At 45.7% G+C, this 13,643-nt stretch overlaps 2 protein-coding genes across 2 annotated transcripts; one reads left to right on the top strand and one right to left on the bottom strand.

Moving 5' to 3' along the window:
* Positions 1-692: 692 nt before the first annotated feature.
* On the top strand, positions 693-923 carry LOC121271786 (reactive oxygen species modulator 1-like). Its single transcript, XM_041178059.1, has one exon. The coding sequence runs from the start codon at positions 693-695 to the stop codon at positions 921-923; it is 231 nt and encodes a 76-aa protein (XP_041033993.1).
* Positions 924-6,719: 5,796 nt separating this feature from the next.
* LOC121271525 (cyclin-dependent kinase inhibitor 1B-like) lies at positions 6,720-13,416 on the bottom strand. The gene is made up of 3 exons (XM_041177505.1): positions 12,678-13,416; positions 11,909-12,047; positions 6,720-8,702 (listed from the first exon to the last, which is right to left on the bottom strand). Exons 1-2 carry the CDS (start codon positions 13,099-13,101, stop codon positions 11,965-11,967), a joined length of 507 nt encoding a protein of 168 aa, XP_041033439.1. The 5' UTR covers positions 13,102-13,416; the 3' UTR covers positions 6,720-8,702; positions 11,909-11,964.
* Positions 13,417-13,643: the final 227 nt, after the last annotated feature.

The raw sequence follows: 13,643 nt of genomic DNA, 5'->3' as shown, positions 1-13,643 counted from the left end.
GCCATTATGTGAGCCCAGCTGATAATCTCAAATTGGCTGTTGGTGTAATCCTTAGCGCACTTGTGATTGTTTAGCAAGTGCTGTTCAATCACGGAATCGCATCTAATGTTAGACACTATATCCTGAGTTTTACAAGCGTGGATTAATCAATGCTCAACTGTTTGATATGAGCCATCAGCCATTGGGATGTAAAGCCTGCGTAGCTGGTGTCGCACCAGCACTGAAATTCATATACCACATTATTCATCTGTGTGCCAGGCAGAACATCGTTTGGACTGGACGTCAGCATTCTGTTAGCGGCAAACACCACTCATGTTGCCACCGCATAGTAGCAGCGTGTAACAGCTGGCTTCACCCGTTGCTCAATTTTTTTGAGGTACTTCACCCTTCCAGGGTAATTTGAGGTAGACTGGGAAATTCAGAGGTCCAAAAGTGGCGGCCTTAGGCCAGTTTGTGAGTATGCGCAATACATAGAGAGCAATGATCTGATCAGGGTCGCCATTATTCCACAGGATGGCTTAGATGCGCCCTATTTCGTCAGCAAGCTTGCACGGTGAGCAAATGGCTTGGGCCCTATTTACAAAACTGCTCGGAGCTGTAGGAACAAAACGTATATTGAACAGTGAAGGTGGGTTTGCAGTAGACAGTAAGGAGGTGGCCTGAGGCGCTGACACTCCTAACGTGCATCAGCGATGCCAGTCACAGTGAGACTGTACCGGCAGTCCCAGCCCAGCTGCTTTGACAGAGTTAAAATGGGCTTCATGATGGGCTGTGCAGTTGGCATGGCAGCTGGTGCACTTGTTGGCAGCCTCAGGCTGGGGCTGAGAGGCCGAGAGCGGCTGGGTGGTGTTGGGAAGACCATGATGCAGAGTGGAGGCACGTTTGGAACCTTCATGGCGATTGGAATGGGAATCAGATGCTAAACAATCATTCTTTTCTTTCTGCTGAAATTTCAGGTGCTGCAGATAATGTATCACCTGCCTTTGTCCCCTTGATTACCGGTTGTATAATAATGGAGATTAAAGTGTATGATTTACTATTGAAAAAAAAATAACGAATCCATTGGCGGATTTCTCAAATAGCATGTCAAGGAGAGGGAGTTTGTTAGACTGCTGCATTTCAAAGGTGAATTTGAGTGCGGGAAGGAGCACATTAAGTTGTGTAAAGAAATTCTTACATGCAGCTGCAGATTCAAATATAGCAAAGTGTCACCTACGTATCGGAAATATGCAAGGGGCAGAAGGTAAGGAAACCATTGAAAATGTTAGCGAGAGCTGTCTCTAGAGGGGTACTTGGTCATACATAGTGTCATTAAAGCTGGGTTCAACTGCGCAAGCGGCTAAGTTGCTAAGTTCAATAAATACAGATTCAGAGAATGGCAATGCATCTAGAATGCCACGATATTGTGATGAGACCAACCTAGACATACATATTTGCATGTCAGACAAAGTCATCCTTAACAAGCAGGACTGTATTGACAAATTGCACACCATTGTTAAAGACGGATCCATATCTGTTTCCATTGGACCTGTCGCCAAGCATGATCTCACAGCCCTGCTTGAATGCAAATTACAAAAATGTTTAATAAGACTTGTGGAAGAGTAACAAGCTGCCTTGTGGTGTATATGACAGGATACGTCCTCATGGTTCACTGTTTCCACATGTGTACAGGCTGCCCACGTCACACAAAAATGACGTCCCATTACACACTATCTTATCTATGAGTGGTTCTGCACAACAGGAATTGGCCCAATGGTTGAGTGAGTTGCTACAACCAGTTCTGAGTCAGCTCTCCTCCTACACGGTGAAGGATTACTTCACTTTCTCGAAGGCTAAACGTGACCTGCACATCAATGGCAATACCGTGTCCATGTGCTCGATCCACATTGCACACCTATTCACTAAAGTGCTCAAGGAAGCCGTAGACATTTGCGCTGTGTCACTATATCATGGTGATGTGGACGTGCCGCTAATAAATCCGTACTCATTAAATTTATGAACTTAGCAACTCGCGCAGTTGAATTCAGCTTTAATTACATCATGTATGCCCAGATAGATGGTGTTGCCATGAGTTCCCCTCTAGGCCCTGTTCTCACTCACATTTTCATTGGTTTCCACATGAAACACATTGTCAATGTAAAGCTTCGAAAGCGTGGTTCTGCACTACCGAGCGATGGTTTGTAAAACAAAAATTCCTGGGAGAATTTTGATTCCCAATTGCTATCCTGTGACAAGAGGCTGTAAGCCTGTGTTTTGATTAGGCTGGGGTTGGAGGACAAGATTGTTCCTAGTGGTGAATACCACATGATTAAGCAGCTGCATAGTTTCAACTTACACTATTAAGGAAGAACACATGGGCAAGGGTTGCTGCTAGCCATACCATCATAGAACAGATACAGCACAGAGGGAGGCCATTCAGCCCATTGTGTTTGTGTCATTTCTCTGAAAGGGTTCCTGAAGGTGATAGGGTAGGTAGATAGGGTGGTTAAGAACGCATATGGGATATTTGCTTTTATTAGCTGAGGCGTAGAATACAAGAGCAGGGAGGTTATGCTGGGACTATATAAAACACTGGTTAGGCCACAACTGGAGTACTGCATGGAGTTCTTGTCACCACATTATAGGGAGGATGTGATTGCACTGGAGAGGGTGCAGAGGAGATTTACCAGGATGCTGCCTGGGCTGGAAGGTCTGAGCTATGAGGAAAGATTGGATAGGCTGGGATTGTTTTCCTTGAAGCAGCGAAGGTTAAGATGGGACCTGATAGAGGTGTATAAGATTATGAGGGGCATAGATAGGGTGGACAGGAAGGCACTTTTTTCCATTAGTAGAGCGGTCAATAACCAGGGGACATAGATTTAAGGTAAGAGGTAAAAGGCTAAGAGGGGAGTTGAGGAGAATTTTTTCACCCAGAGGGTGGTGGGAGTTTGGAACTCAATGCCTGGAATGTTGTTGAGTCAGAAACTCTCATAAAATTTATGAAGTATTGAGATATTCACCTGTATTGCCATAGTCTCCAGGGCTATGGGCCAACTGCCAGAAAATGAGATTAGTGTAGTCAGATCTTTGTTGACCGGTGCAGCTATGATGGGCTGAATGGCCTCCTCCTGTGCTGTAAACATCTATGAGTCTTTGAGAGTATAAGTGGGGATGTTCGTTGATGATTGAACAATGTTCAGCACCATTCGTGACTCCTCAGATACTAAAGCAGTCCATGTGCAACAGGAAGACCTGGGCAAAATATAGGCTTGGACTGACAAGTGGCAAGTAACATTTGTGCCACACAAGTGCCAGGCATTGACCAATTTCAGCAAGAGAGAATCTAACCATCGCCCCTTGACATCCAATGACATTATCATCACTGAATCCCTACTATCAACATCCTGGGGGTTACCATCGACCAGAAACTGAACTGGACTAGCCATATAAATATGGCTAGAGGAGCAGGTCAGAGGCTGGGAATCCTGCAGTGAGTAACTCACCTCCTGAATCCCCAAACCCTGCCCACCATCTACAGGCACAAGTCAGGAGTGTGATGGAATATTGTCCACTTGCCTGGATGAGTGCAGCTCCAACAACACTCAAGAAGCTTGACACCATCCAGGACAAAGCAGCCCACTTGATTGGCACCACATCCACAAACATTCACTCCCTCCACCAATGCACAATGGCAGCAGTGTGTGTACCATCTACAAGATGCGCTGCAGAAACTCACCAAGGCTTCTGAGACAGCACCTTCCAAACTCATGACCGCTACCATCTGGAAGGATAAAGGCAACAGACACATGGGAACACCACCACCTGGAAGTTCCCCTCCAAGCCACTCACCATCCTGACTTGGAAATATATCGCCATTCCTTCACTGTCACTGGGTCAAATACCTGGAACTCCCTCCCTAACAGCGCTGTGGGTGTACCTACACCACAGGGACTGCAGTGGCTCAAGAAGGCAGCTCACCACCACCTTCTCAAGGGCAATTAGGGATGGGCAATAAATGCTGGCCTAGCCAGTGATGCCCACATCCCAGGAATGAATAAAAGAGCAATTCACCTATCCCCCATCTTTTCCCCATCAAATGCTTTCTCTCCAGAAAATTAACCAATTCCATTTTGAAAGCCACATTTGAATCAGACTCCACTACTCAGGCAAAACAGAAACAGAAATACCTGGAAAAACTCCAGCATCAGTGGAGAAGAGCAAAGTTGACGTTTCGAGTCCTCATGACCCTTCAACAGAACTAAGTAAAAATAGGAAGGGGGTGAAATATAAGCTGGTTTAAAGGGTTGAGGTGGGGGAGGGGGGAGAAGGGGCGTGAGGGTTGTTGGGACAAGCAAGCAGTAATAGGAGGAGATAACCAAAAGATGTCACAGACAAAAGAAGAAAGAGGTGTTGAAGGTGGTGATATTATCTAAGGAATGTGCTAATTAAGAGTGGAGAGCAGGACAAGCAAGGTAGCTCTAGGGGGGTGGGGTGAAATAAACAGAGGGTGGAATACATTTAAAAATAATGGCAATAGTTGGGAAAAGAAAAATCTATATAAATTATTAGAAAAAACAAAAGGGATGGGGAAGAAACGGAAAGGGGGTGGGGATAGAGGAGGGAGTTCAAGATCTAAAGTTGTTGAATTCAATATTCAGTCTGGAAGGCTGTAAAGTGCCTAGTAGGGAGATGAGGTGTTGTTCCTCCAGTTTGCGTTGGGCTTCACTGGAACAATGCAGCAGGCCAAGGACAGACATGTGGGCAAGAGAGCAGGGTGGAGTGTTGAAATGGCAAGCGACAGGGAGGTCTGGGTAATGTTTGCGGACAGACCGCAGGTGTCTGCAAAGCGGTCACCCAGTCTGCGTTTGGTCTCTCCAATGTAGAGGAAACCACATTGGGAGTAACGAATGCAGTAGACTAAGTTGGGGGAAATGCAAGTGAAATGCTGCTTCACTTGAAAGGAGTGTTTGGGCCCTTGGACGGTGAGGAGAGAGGAAGTGAAGGGGCAGGTGTTGCATATTTTGCATTTGCATGGGGAGGTGCCATAGGTGGAGGTTGAGGAGTAGGGGGTGATGGAGGAGTGGACCAGGGTGTCACAGAGGGAACAATCCCTACGGAATGCCGCCAGGGGGGTGAAGGGAAGACGTGTTTGGTGGTGGCATCGTGCTGGAGTTGGCGGAAATGGCGGAGGATGATCCTTTGAATGCGGAGGCTGGTGGGGTGATAAGTGAGGACAAGGGGGACCCTATCATGTTTCTTGGAGGGAGGAGAAGGCGTGAGGGCGGATGCGTGGGAGATGGGCCGGACATGGTTGAGGGCCCTGTCAACTATTGTGGGTGGAAAACCTCGGTTAAGGAAGAAGGAGGACATGTCAGAGGAACTGTTTTTGAAGGTAGCATCATCAGAACAGATGCGATGGAGGCGAAGGAACTGAGAGAATGGGATGGAGTCCTTACAGGAAGTGGGGTGTGAGGAGCTGTGGTCGAGGTAGCTGTGGGAGTCGGTAGGCTTGTAATGGATATTGGTGGACAGTCTAACACCAGAAATTGAGACAGAGAGGTCAAGGAAGAGAAGGGAAGTGTCAGAGATGGACCATGTGAAAATGATGGAGGGGTGGAGATTGGAAGCAAAATTAATAAATTTTTCCAGGTCCCGACGAGAGCATGAAGCAGCACCGAAGTAATCATCGATGTACCAGAGAAAGAGTTGTGGGAGGGGGCCAAAGTAGGACTGGAACAAGGAATGTTCCACATACCCCATAAAGAGACAGGCATAGCTGGAGCCCATGCGGGTACCCATAGCCACACCTTTTATTTGGAGGAAATGAGAGGAGTTAAAGGAGAAATTGTTCACTGTGAGAAAAAGTTCAGCCAGACGGAGGAGAGTAGTGGTGGATGGGGATTGTTCGGGCCTCTGTTCGAGGAAGAAGCTGAGAGCCCTCAGACCATCCTGATGGGGGATGGAGGTGTAGAGGGATTGGACGTCCATGGTGAAGAGGAAGCGGTTGGGGCCAGGGAACTGTAAATTGTTGATGTGGCGTAAAGTGTCAGAGGAATCACAGATGTAGGTGGAAAGGGACTGGACAAAGGGGAGAGAGAAGGGAGTCAAGATAACGAGAAATGAGTTCCGTGGGGCGAACAGGCTGACACGATCGGTCTGCTGGGACAGTCCTGTTTGTGGATTTTGGGTAGGAGGTAGAAGCGGGCCGTCCGAGGTTGGGCGACTATCAGGTTGGAAGCTGTGGGAGGAAGATCTCCAGAGGAGATGAGGTCAGTGACAGTCCTGGAAACAATGGCTTGATGTTCAGTGGTGGGGTCATGGTCCAGGGAGAGGTAGGAGGAAGTGTCTGTGAGTTGACGCTCAGCCTCCGTGAGGTAGAGGTCAGCACTCAGGCAGCGGATTTCAAATCCTACCCTCTCGCTGCGTAAAAAGGTTTCTTCTCATGCTACTGTTGATCCTTTTGCCATTCACCTTAAACTGGTGTCCTCTGGTTCTCCATCCTTCCGCCATCTAATGATTTTGAACTCCTCTATCAAATCTCCTGAACCATTGGAGAACACAGAGGAGAACAGCCCCAGCTTCTCCAATCTATCCGTGTAACTTAAATCCCTCGTCCCTCGAACCATTCTTGTGAATCTTTTCCGCACACTCTCTAATGTCTACACATCTTTCTTGCTGGTAAATTGGGAGAGGAAAGTTTTACAAAATGAAGGAAGCAGCCACTGACAACTTGCACCAAGTTTAAAAAATTAATTTGTTTTATTTAATTACAATCCCATCAAGATGGCAACTGCTAAAATGATTTTGCACAGGGTCAGCGTTCCATTATCCTAAGAATTCACATGCAAACAAAAATGAATCTAAATTATACACAACTTCTCTAAACGTTCTGCAACATCAGTTACAATCATTTTTAAATGAAATGTATGCAACTTTACACACAATAATATAACTTATAAAGTCATTTTTTCCCCTATTTTACAGAAGTTTGTACAAAGATCCCTATTGTTGAGTTTGACTTTTGCTGAGTTCTGGTGTTCCAGAGGGATGAGCAGGTTGTCTAATGATGAAAGGTTGGACTGGCTGGGCTTGTATCTGTTGGAGTTTAGAATAGGAAAAGGTGGCTTGATTGAAACATACAAGATCCTGAGGGGTCTTGATAGAGTGGATGTGGAGAGGATGTTTCCTCTTGTGGGAGAATCTAGAACTAGGGGTCACTGTTTAGAAATAAAGGGTCACCCATTTAAGACAGAGATGAGGAGAAATTTTTTCTCTCAGAGGGTCGTGAATCTTTGGAACTCTCTTCCTCAAAAGATGGTGAAAGCAAAGTCTTTGAATATTTTTAAGGCAGAGGTAGATAGATTCTTGATAAGCAAGGGGGTGAAAGGTTATCAGGAGTGAGCAGGAATGTAGAGTTGAGGTTATAATCAGATCAGCCATGATCTTATTGAACAGTGAAGCAGGCTCAAGGGGCCTAGTGGCCTACTCCTGCTCCTGATTCGTTTGTTCATATGTAAGTTTGTACATCATAGGGTTAATTATTTTTGGACACATGCAGTTTACAAGATCTGTTTTCCCTTGTTCCCATGGGTCACATGGAACCTTAAGGGGCTTTTTCACATTGTCACAGTCCCTGCTGAGCCAGCGCTGGGGTCTCTTTGAAATGTCCCAGTGCTGGACCTCAGAGCTATATTCTATTGGTGTATCTCCTCACCAAGGTGGTGAACGTCAGTGACAGGCAGTGCCAATATCAGACCTCCAGTGTCCATATCAAAGGCTCAAGGGCTGATGAGATGTAGCTTTGTATGAACATGAAGAACCAATTTGCTTAACCAATTTTGTCAGATATCTGAGTGGACTGAAGGCAAGGACTACTGGACACACCCCACCACCACCCAACCCCGCCTCCCAGCAGGCTGACTCGTGCCACTTGCAGCTCATTGTGGCTGCAATATAACTCCAGTCCATTACAAAGCTCCATGTCTCAGGTACTGCCAGCGCCAGTGAGCTTTTTTTGTTTACTGTGACATAGAACCTCTCTAATGCTAGGATACAGACAGAGGGTTAGAATGCAGTTTGTGCAGAAGTTCCCACCCACAGCATTCCAGCTCAGTGCCACTCACACTCAAGTTGGTCTGCCGACACATATTGCACAGAAACTCTGCAAACACTACCTGCAGTAGAACTGCAGCTCAGGATTCTCGGGTCAAGTACAGCACCAGGTTAGATGCAGGGTGGCACTGCCTTAGTGTTAACTGTGCAAGGTGCATGCCATGCTGCAGAATTTGTCCACTCCCCCCTGTGCCCCACACCAGCCACCTTGGAGTATAGATATTCACAATAGTTTCGCCCTGACTCATGATGAGACAGCAAGCTAGCTTTCTAACTCCCAATCGTGCAAAGGCAACAGATTCAGCTGTTAATGACCTTGAGAGTGTTCAGTGTGAATACAGTGAGGGATTTTTCTGTGCCCTGTGCTTTCGAGTGTGCAGAGTGTGTCCTGAAAGGTTCTGCATCCATGGAAAATCTAGTTGGAATGACAGTGCTTCAGGTTTCCACAATCCAGAAGCCTTATCGATTCCCAATGCATGCGGTTTGAAGCTGTCCTTTGCTCATGGAGACTCCATTCAGGTGTTATCATGTTCAGGATCTGATTAACTTTGATCTTGGTAGAAGGTGTCTCAAGGCCATGAGTTTATTGAAATACCCAATGCGAAAAGTATCTGAAAGAGGCAAATGGAACAATGTTATTTCCAAGCCTAAATGTTGGTTGTCCAAGTGTCTAGTGAGCAACACACCAATGAGGAAATCATATAAGCCAATACTGACATTGTGCTAACACTTCTTGTGGAATGCTCGTTCTCATTTTCAAACCTCAATTCACCTCCGTAACCTCCTCCAGCCCTACAACCTTCTGACCTATCTTTGCTCCTCCAATCATGACCTCCAGCTCATCCCTAATTTGCTTCACCCCACTATTAGTAACAATACCTGCAACCTTCCAGGCCCTAAGCTCTGGAATTCCCTCCCTAAACCTTCCCCCCACCAGCCTTCACCTCCTTTAAGACGCTGCTTAAAATTTAGCTTTTTGACTAGAGTTTTCAGTCACCTGTCCTGATATTTCTTTCACTGGTGTCAAATTTGTGGCTGAATTACATTGTTGTGAAAAGCCTTGGGATATTTTGTCACTAAATGCAAGGTGAAGTTCTTAAACCATCATCCAAAACTGATCCCATTGCCACCCCGACTCTGTAACCACTAGTAATTCACCCTGATGTAATTCACCGTGATGTAATTCACCCTGATGTAATTCACCCTGATGTTACACAACTTTCTCTAAGCACAGCCCACCTTCAGGGGGACAAGCTATAATTACAATGCTGGGACTAGAACAAATATTCACACAGCTGTCATATGTGCCACCCCTTGGGTAGCATCAGCGGTCAAATACAGATCAAAAAGAAAAATTCCCATCACAACTTTCAAGTTGCAGTTTGAGTGCAAGTTGCAGGGCCCAAAGTCCTGGACCCTGGGAGGAGTCATCACTCAATCAAGGTAGCTCTGGAGGTTTACAGGCAGCCTTGCTACCACATTTTAATATGGCTGACCATTCAGCCACCCCAACACCCCTACCAGATCAGAGAGCAGCAGATCAATGACAAGTTGCATTCGTAACTGCCTCACCAATGAGTGAGAGGGGAACAAGCAATGATTTGGGCAGAAACCATTGAAGGACGTATATATATATACATATATATATATATATATATATATACACATATATATATGCCACCCCCAGGAAAATTAAATCATTTTCACTAATACTTGTGACAGAAAGTGAATTTGTGTTTTGAATTTAAGAAGCTGTTTTATCATGAGAAAGTAATAGAGCTAAACTCTAGATGACAGGAGAACAGCAATGTCATGAAAAGATGTTCTTTATTTTAAATTGTTTTTGTAAATGTACCTCCCCTCCTTGCTGGGGTGCAGATCCCACCTTACACCCCCACCCATACCTCTTTCCAGCAGGCGGCGTGCCTAAGCTTGGAGAGTTGACTACTGGCACACTGTTCAACCATGGGGGCAGAACATCACCACGTTTGTGTTCTCATCAGTCCCATGTCTACGCCTGTACAAAGAGCTGGGATGTGTTAAGGGGTTAAATCAAGGATCAAGTGCAGGACATGGAGCTGTGGAGTGGAAATTGGGGGTGGGGGGGGTGGTGCAGTTGGTGGTGAGGGTGAATCACATCCCACGTTTAAAATATATTGGCGAAAGTTGGAACAATTCTATGCTCGTTCCCATTCCTTCAGCACAAGTGGTGCAAACACACATTTCAGTGGGAGGCGGGAGGCTAAGGTTGGTGGAGAGGTCATTGGATAGTAACCAGAAGCAGGAATACCAGCTGATTCCGATTGATGGTGGCCCACCCTCTCTCATCCCAGGAATAGAAGTATTGGTGGATTGACCAAAGCACAAGAGGTCAGCTCCCAGATACCTGGGAGCCCTCACTGAAACTTCTCAAATTAAGAACTGCTCTCAGGTGAGACACACTTTGAGCAATTTAACCAAGACAAATTTCCGGAATAATATAATTGCCAAACACTGTTTTGAGTGAAGCCATTTTAAAACAGGCAGACTAAAGCCAATAGGAAATACTGGAGAGAATTTTGCAGCCCCTCTCACTGGCAGGATTTTCTGGTCCCACGAAGTCAATAGACTTTTGAACGGCTCACCGCGTTTTCCAGACCCCACCCCACCCCACCCCAACCGTAAAATTCCTCCCAAATCTTTATTCATTCATGGGATGTGGGTGTTACTAGCAAACATTTGCTACCCAACCTTAATTGCCCTTGAACTGGATATTTCAGAGGACAGTTAAGAGTCAAGCACATAGCTGTGCACTGGGAGTCACATGTAGACCAGACCAGGACATTAGTGAGCCAAATGGGTCTTTTTTAACAATCAAGGTAGTTTCATGGTCATTACTGAGACTAATATTATTTATCTACCCTAGTGAGATTGGAACCCATGCCCCCAGAGCATTATCCTGGGTTGCTGGATTACTAGCCCAATGGCATTACCACCATGCCAACATCCACAGTGTTAAAGTGTCAACCACAAAGCATGTGTGCACAAATCGGAGTACTGCTCCTGGGAATAATGAGAAAGTTATGCTAAATTTAAAATCATGGAGAAAACAGGCCCTTAAGAGTCTGGGCAACTCAATAACTTGAAACTGAAGATTCCACACCGCACTCCACTGCTCCCTTCACCACCCAAACTGGCTGAATTCCATAAAAATCTCCCCCCCCCCCCCACCCACCCTCCCCTCACTCACAGTCCCTTCCCTCTTGCTCCCACCTCTTTCCGGAAACAGGCTGATTATTCCTGCCATTTTCCACAAATCTGGGTAGCAAGTTCCAGGGAGAGGAAGTGAGGGGTGATAACTGGATGAATTGTGGGGTAGGCGGGATATTACATAACAGGAGACATAAGGGGACAACTCGCCAACAGCCAGAATGAAGATTTAGCTGCACAGGGAGAAACATGCTGCAACATACTCCAAACACCCAGAAACTTAACACTTTAAAAAAGGGACAATTCAGCTTCAACCATGAGAGACTGAAAGAAGCAATTCATTGAGTTGCTCTTATCCATAAAATCTTTGCCGCAAAACTGTTATTGATGGAGATAATTGAACCTTGCAAACCTGTTTATTTAAGTGAATAAAGTCAAATCAAAACAGTTTTTCCCCTGGGGAAATTTTGAGTTTCAGAAAGGGGTGTCACGTTGAGTTTGAAAGGGATGAATTTCGTCTGAAGTATTTAAATAGGAGCAATGGTCCGTGTAATCTGATCACAAATTGATCCGGGTTCAGCACTCCCCAACGCTCGACAATTTCAGTTTATTTAAATTTCAGACTCACCTCTTCTCTCTCTCTCTCTTTCTCTCCACTCACTTCCCAGCTCATCCCTGTATATTTTACCGAATCCTTTTCCTTGGCGTCCTGATCCTGGGAATCAACTGCTTGGAACCGACTATCCTCTTGCGCTTTGGAAAGAAGTCTGGGGCAGAGACAGCAGAAAGGGAGAGATAGTTCGGGCAAATCTGTACACACGCACACACACATTTTTTATGTGTTTTAAAGTTTTAAAGAGCCCGGAACTTTAAAAAAATAAGCAAAACAAAACATTTGAGAGCTAGCGTGAGCCAGCACAGTGAAGGAGTCACACCCCACAACTTCCAACTCCACTGATCAAAACAAAACTCTTTAACTTCTCACAAACCGCAGACTCTCCTAGCAAAACATTTTCTAACAGACTACAAATTCTCCGGGCAGAAGAAAAAAAAAGTGGGTTTTTTTTTTGTTTCCAAACTACAGAAGATCCATTGTGGACAAGAATAAAAAGAAACATTTTTGAGACAAACTGTAAATTCACTGGGCCAAACAAAAAAAATACCCTTTTGTTTTACAAAAACTTAGCAGACTTTTTAAGAACAAAACCTCCCCCCCTCCCCACCTCCAAACAGATACAAATCGGGGAACACTTTAGACACTGACCCAACACACTACAATTCCAAGGAATTTTACAGACTGGGACTCTTCAGAAACTATTGTCAACAAACATTACTCATGCTGAACTGCTGCAATTTCTCTCTCTCTCTCTCTCTTTAAAGCTGATTTCACAATCTACCTGTGATGGGGGCTGGGATTTCCCGCTTTCTGTTCCTGGGGGCTTTGGCTCGGTTTTTCCGGTTGTTTGCGCCGTTTGTCTTCGCCTTCCCACTGCTCTCAAGCCTCCTGGTGGCCTCTAGGTCGCACCTAGTGTCGGGGGTGACGGGGAGGGATGGAGAGGGATTCCGGTAAAAGCTGGGCAGGTCCCGCGTGTCGAAAGCTTCCCAGATGTAGTTGCCGGTCAGGGGGTTGTGGTTCTCGAAATCAAAGTTCCACCTCTGGCAGTGGGACTTCTTGATTTCTTTGAGTTGCTTTTTCAGATCTCTCCTCAGTTCATCGTGATCCACCGCTCCAAACAAACTCTTACACACCGCCTTGTTCAGGTATCTGGGCTGCATTTTCCCTTCAGACTCTTCCACAGTCAAACTGGACAAGTGAGACATTGTAACAAAAAAACCCCCCCAAAAAATACCCCTCCCCAGAATAAATCTTCAACACTTGTTAGTGCGTCAAAAAAAAAAAGGCCAGGTTGTTTTCCTCCAATTCAGAACTCTTCAAAGAATCGAAAACCTTTGACAATATTTGGAGGTTCGCTTTTTGCATCAGCAAATTGAAAATTCCTTCACTCCCATTCCAGGAATCTTTGCTGCATCTGGCACAGCCCAGAGTTAAAGGAGTCAGTGTTTCCCCCCACTTGTGTACTCGTGCAAACTGAGCAGGAGTGAGTGAAAAACACAGCGGGATTCCAATCAAAAAGCAAAGTCTGACGTTACCACTGACGATGGGGCTGTGTTTTGTATGTAAATGCTGCAGGGGCGGGAGAGATAGCGAGGCACGCACATAGACATAGAGAGGGAGAGAGAGACACACACACACACAAGGAGTGAGACAAGACACACACACGCACTCAGGCGGAGACTCAAAAGGGAGACACAGGAAGAGAGACAGAGAAAAATACAGGAGAAATTCAGAGAGATGCAGAGAC

This window comes from Carcharodon carcharias, chromosome 31, assembly GCF_017639515.1.
Source record: "Carcharodon carcharias isolate sCarCar2 chromosome 31, sCarCar2.pri, whole genome shotgun sequence".
In the NCBI taxonomy this organism is placed as follows: Eukaryota; Metazoa; Chordata; class Chondrichthyes; order Lamniformes; family Lamnidae; genus Carcharodon; species Carcharodon carcharias.
This window is presented reverse-complemented; position numbering and strand designations above follow the sequence as displayed.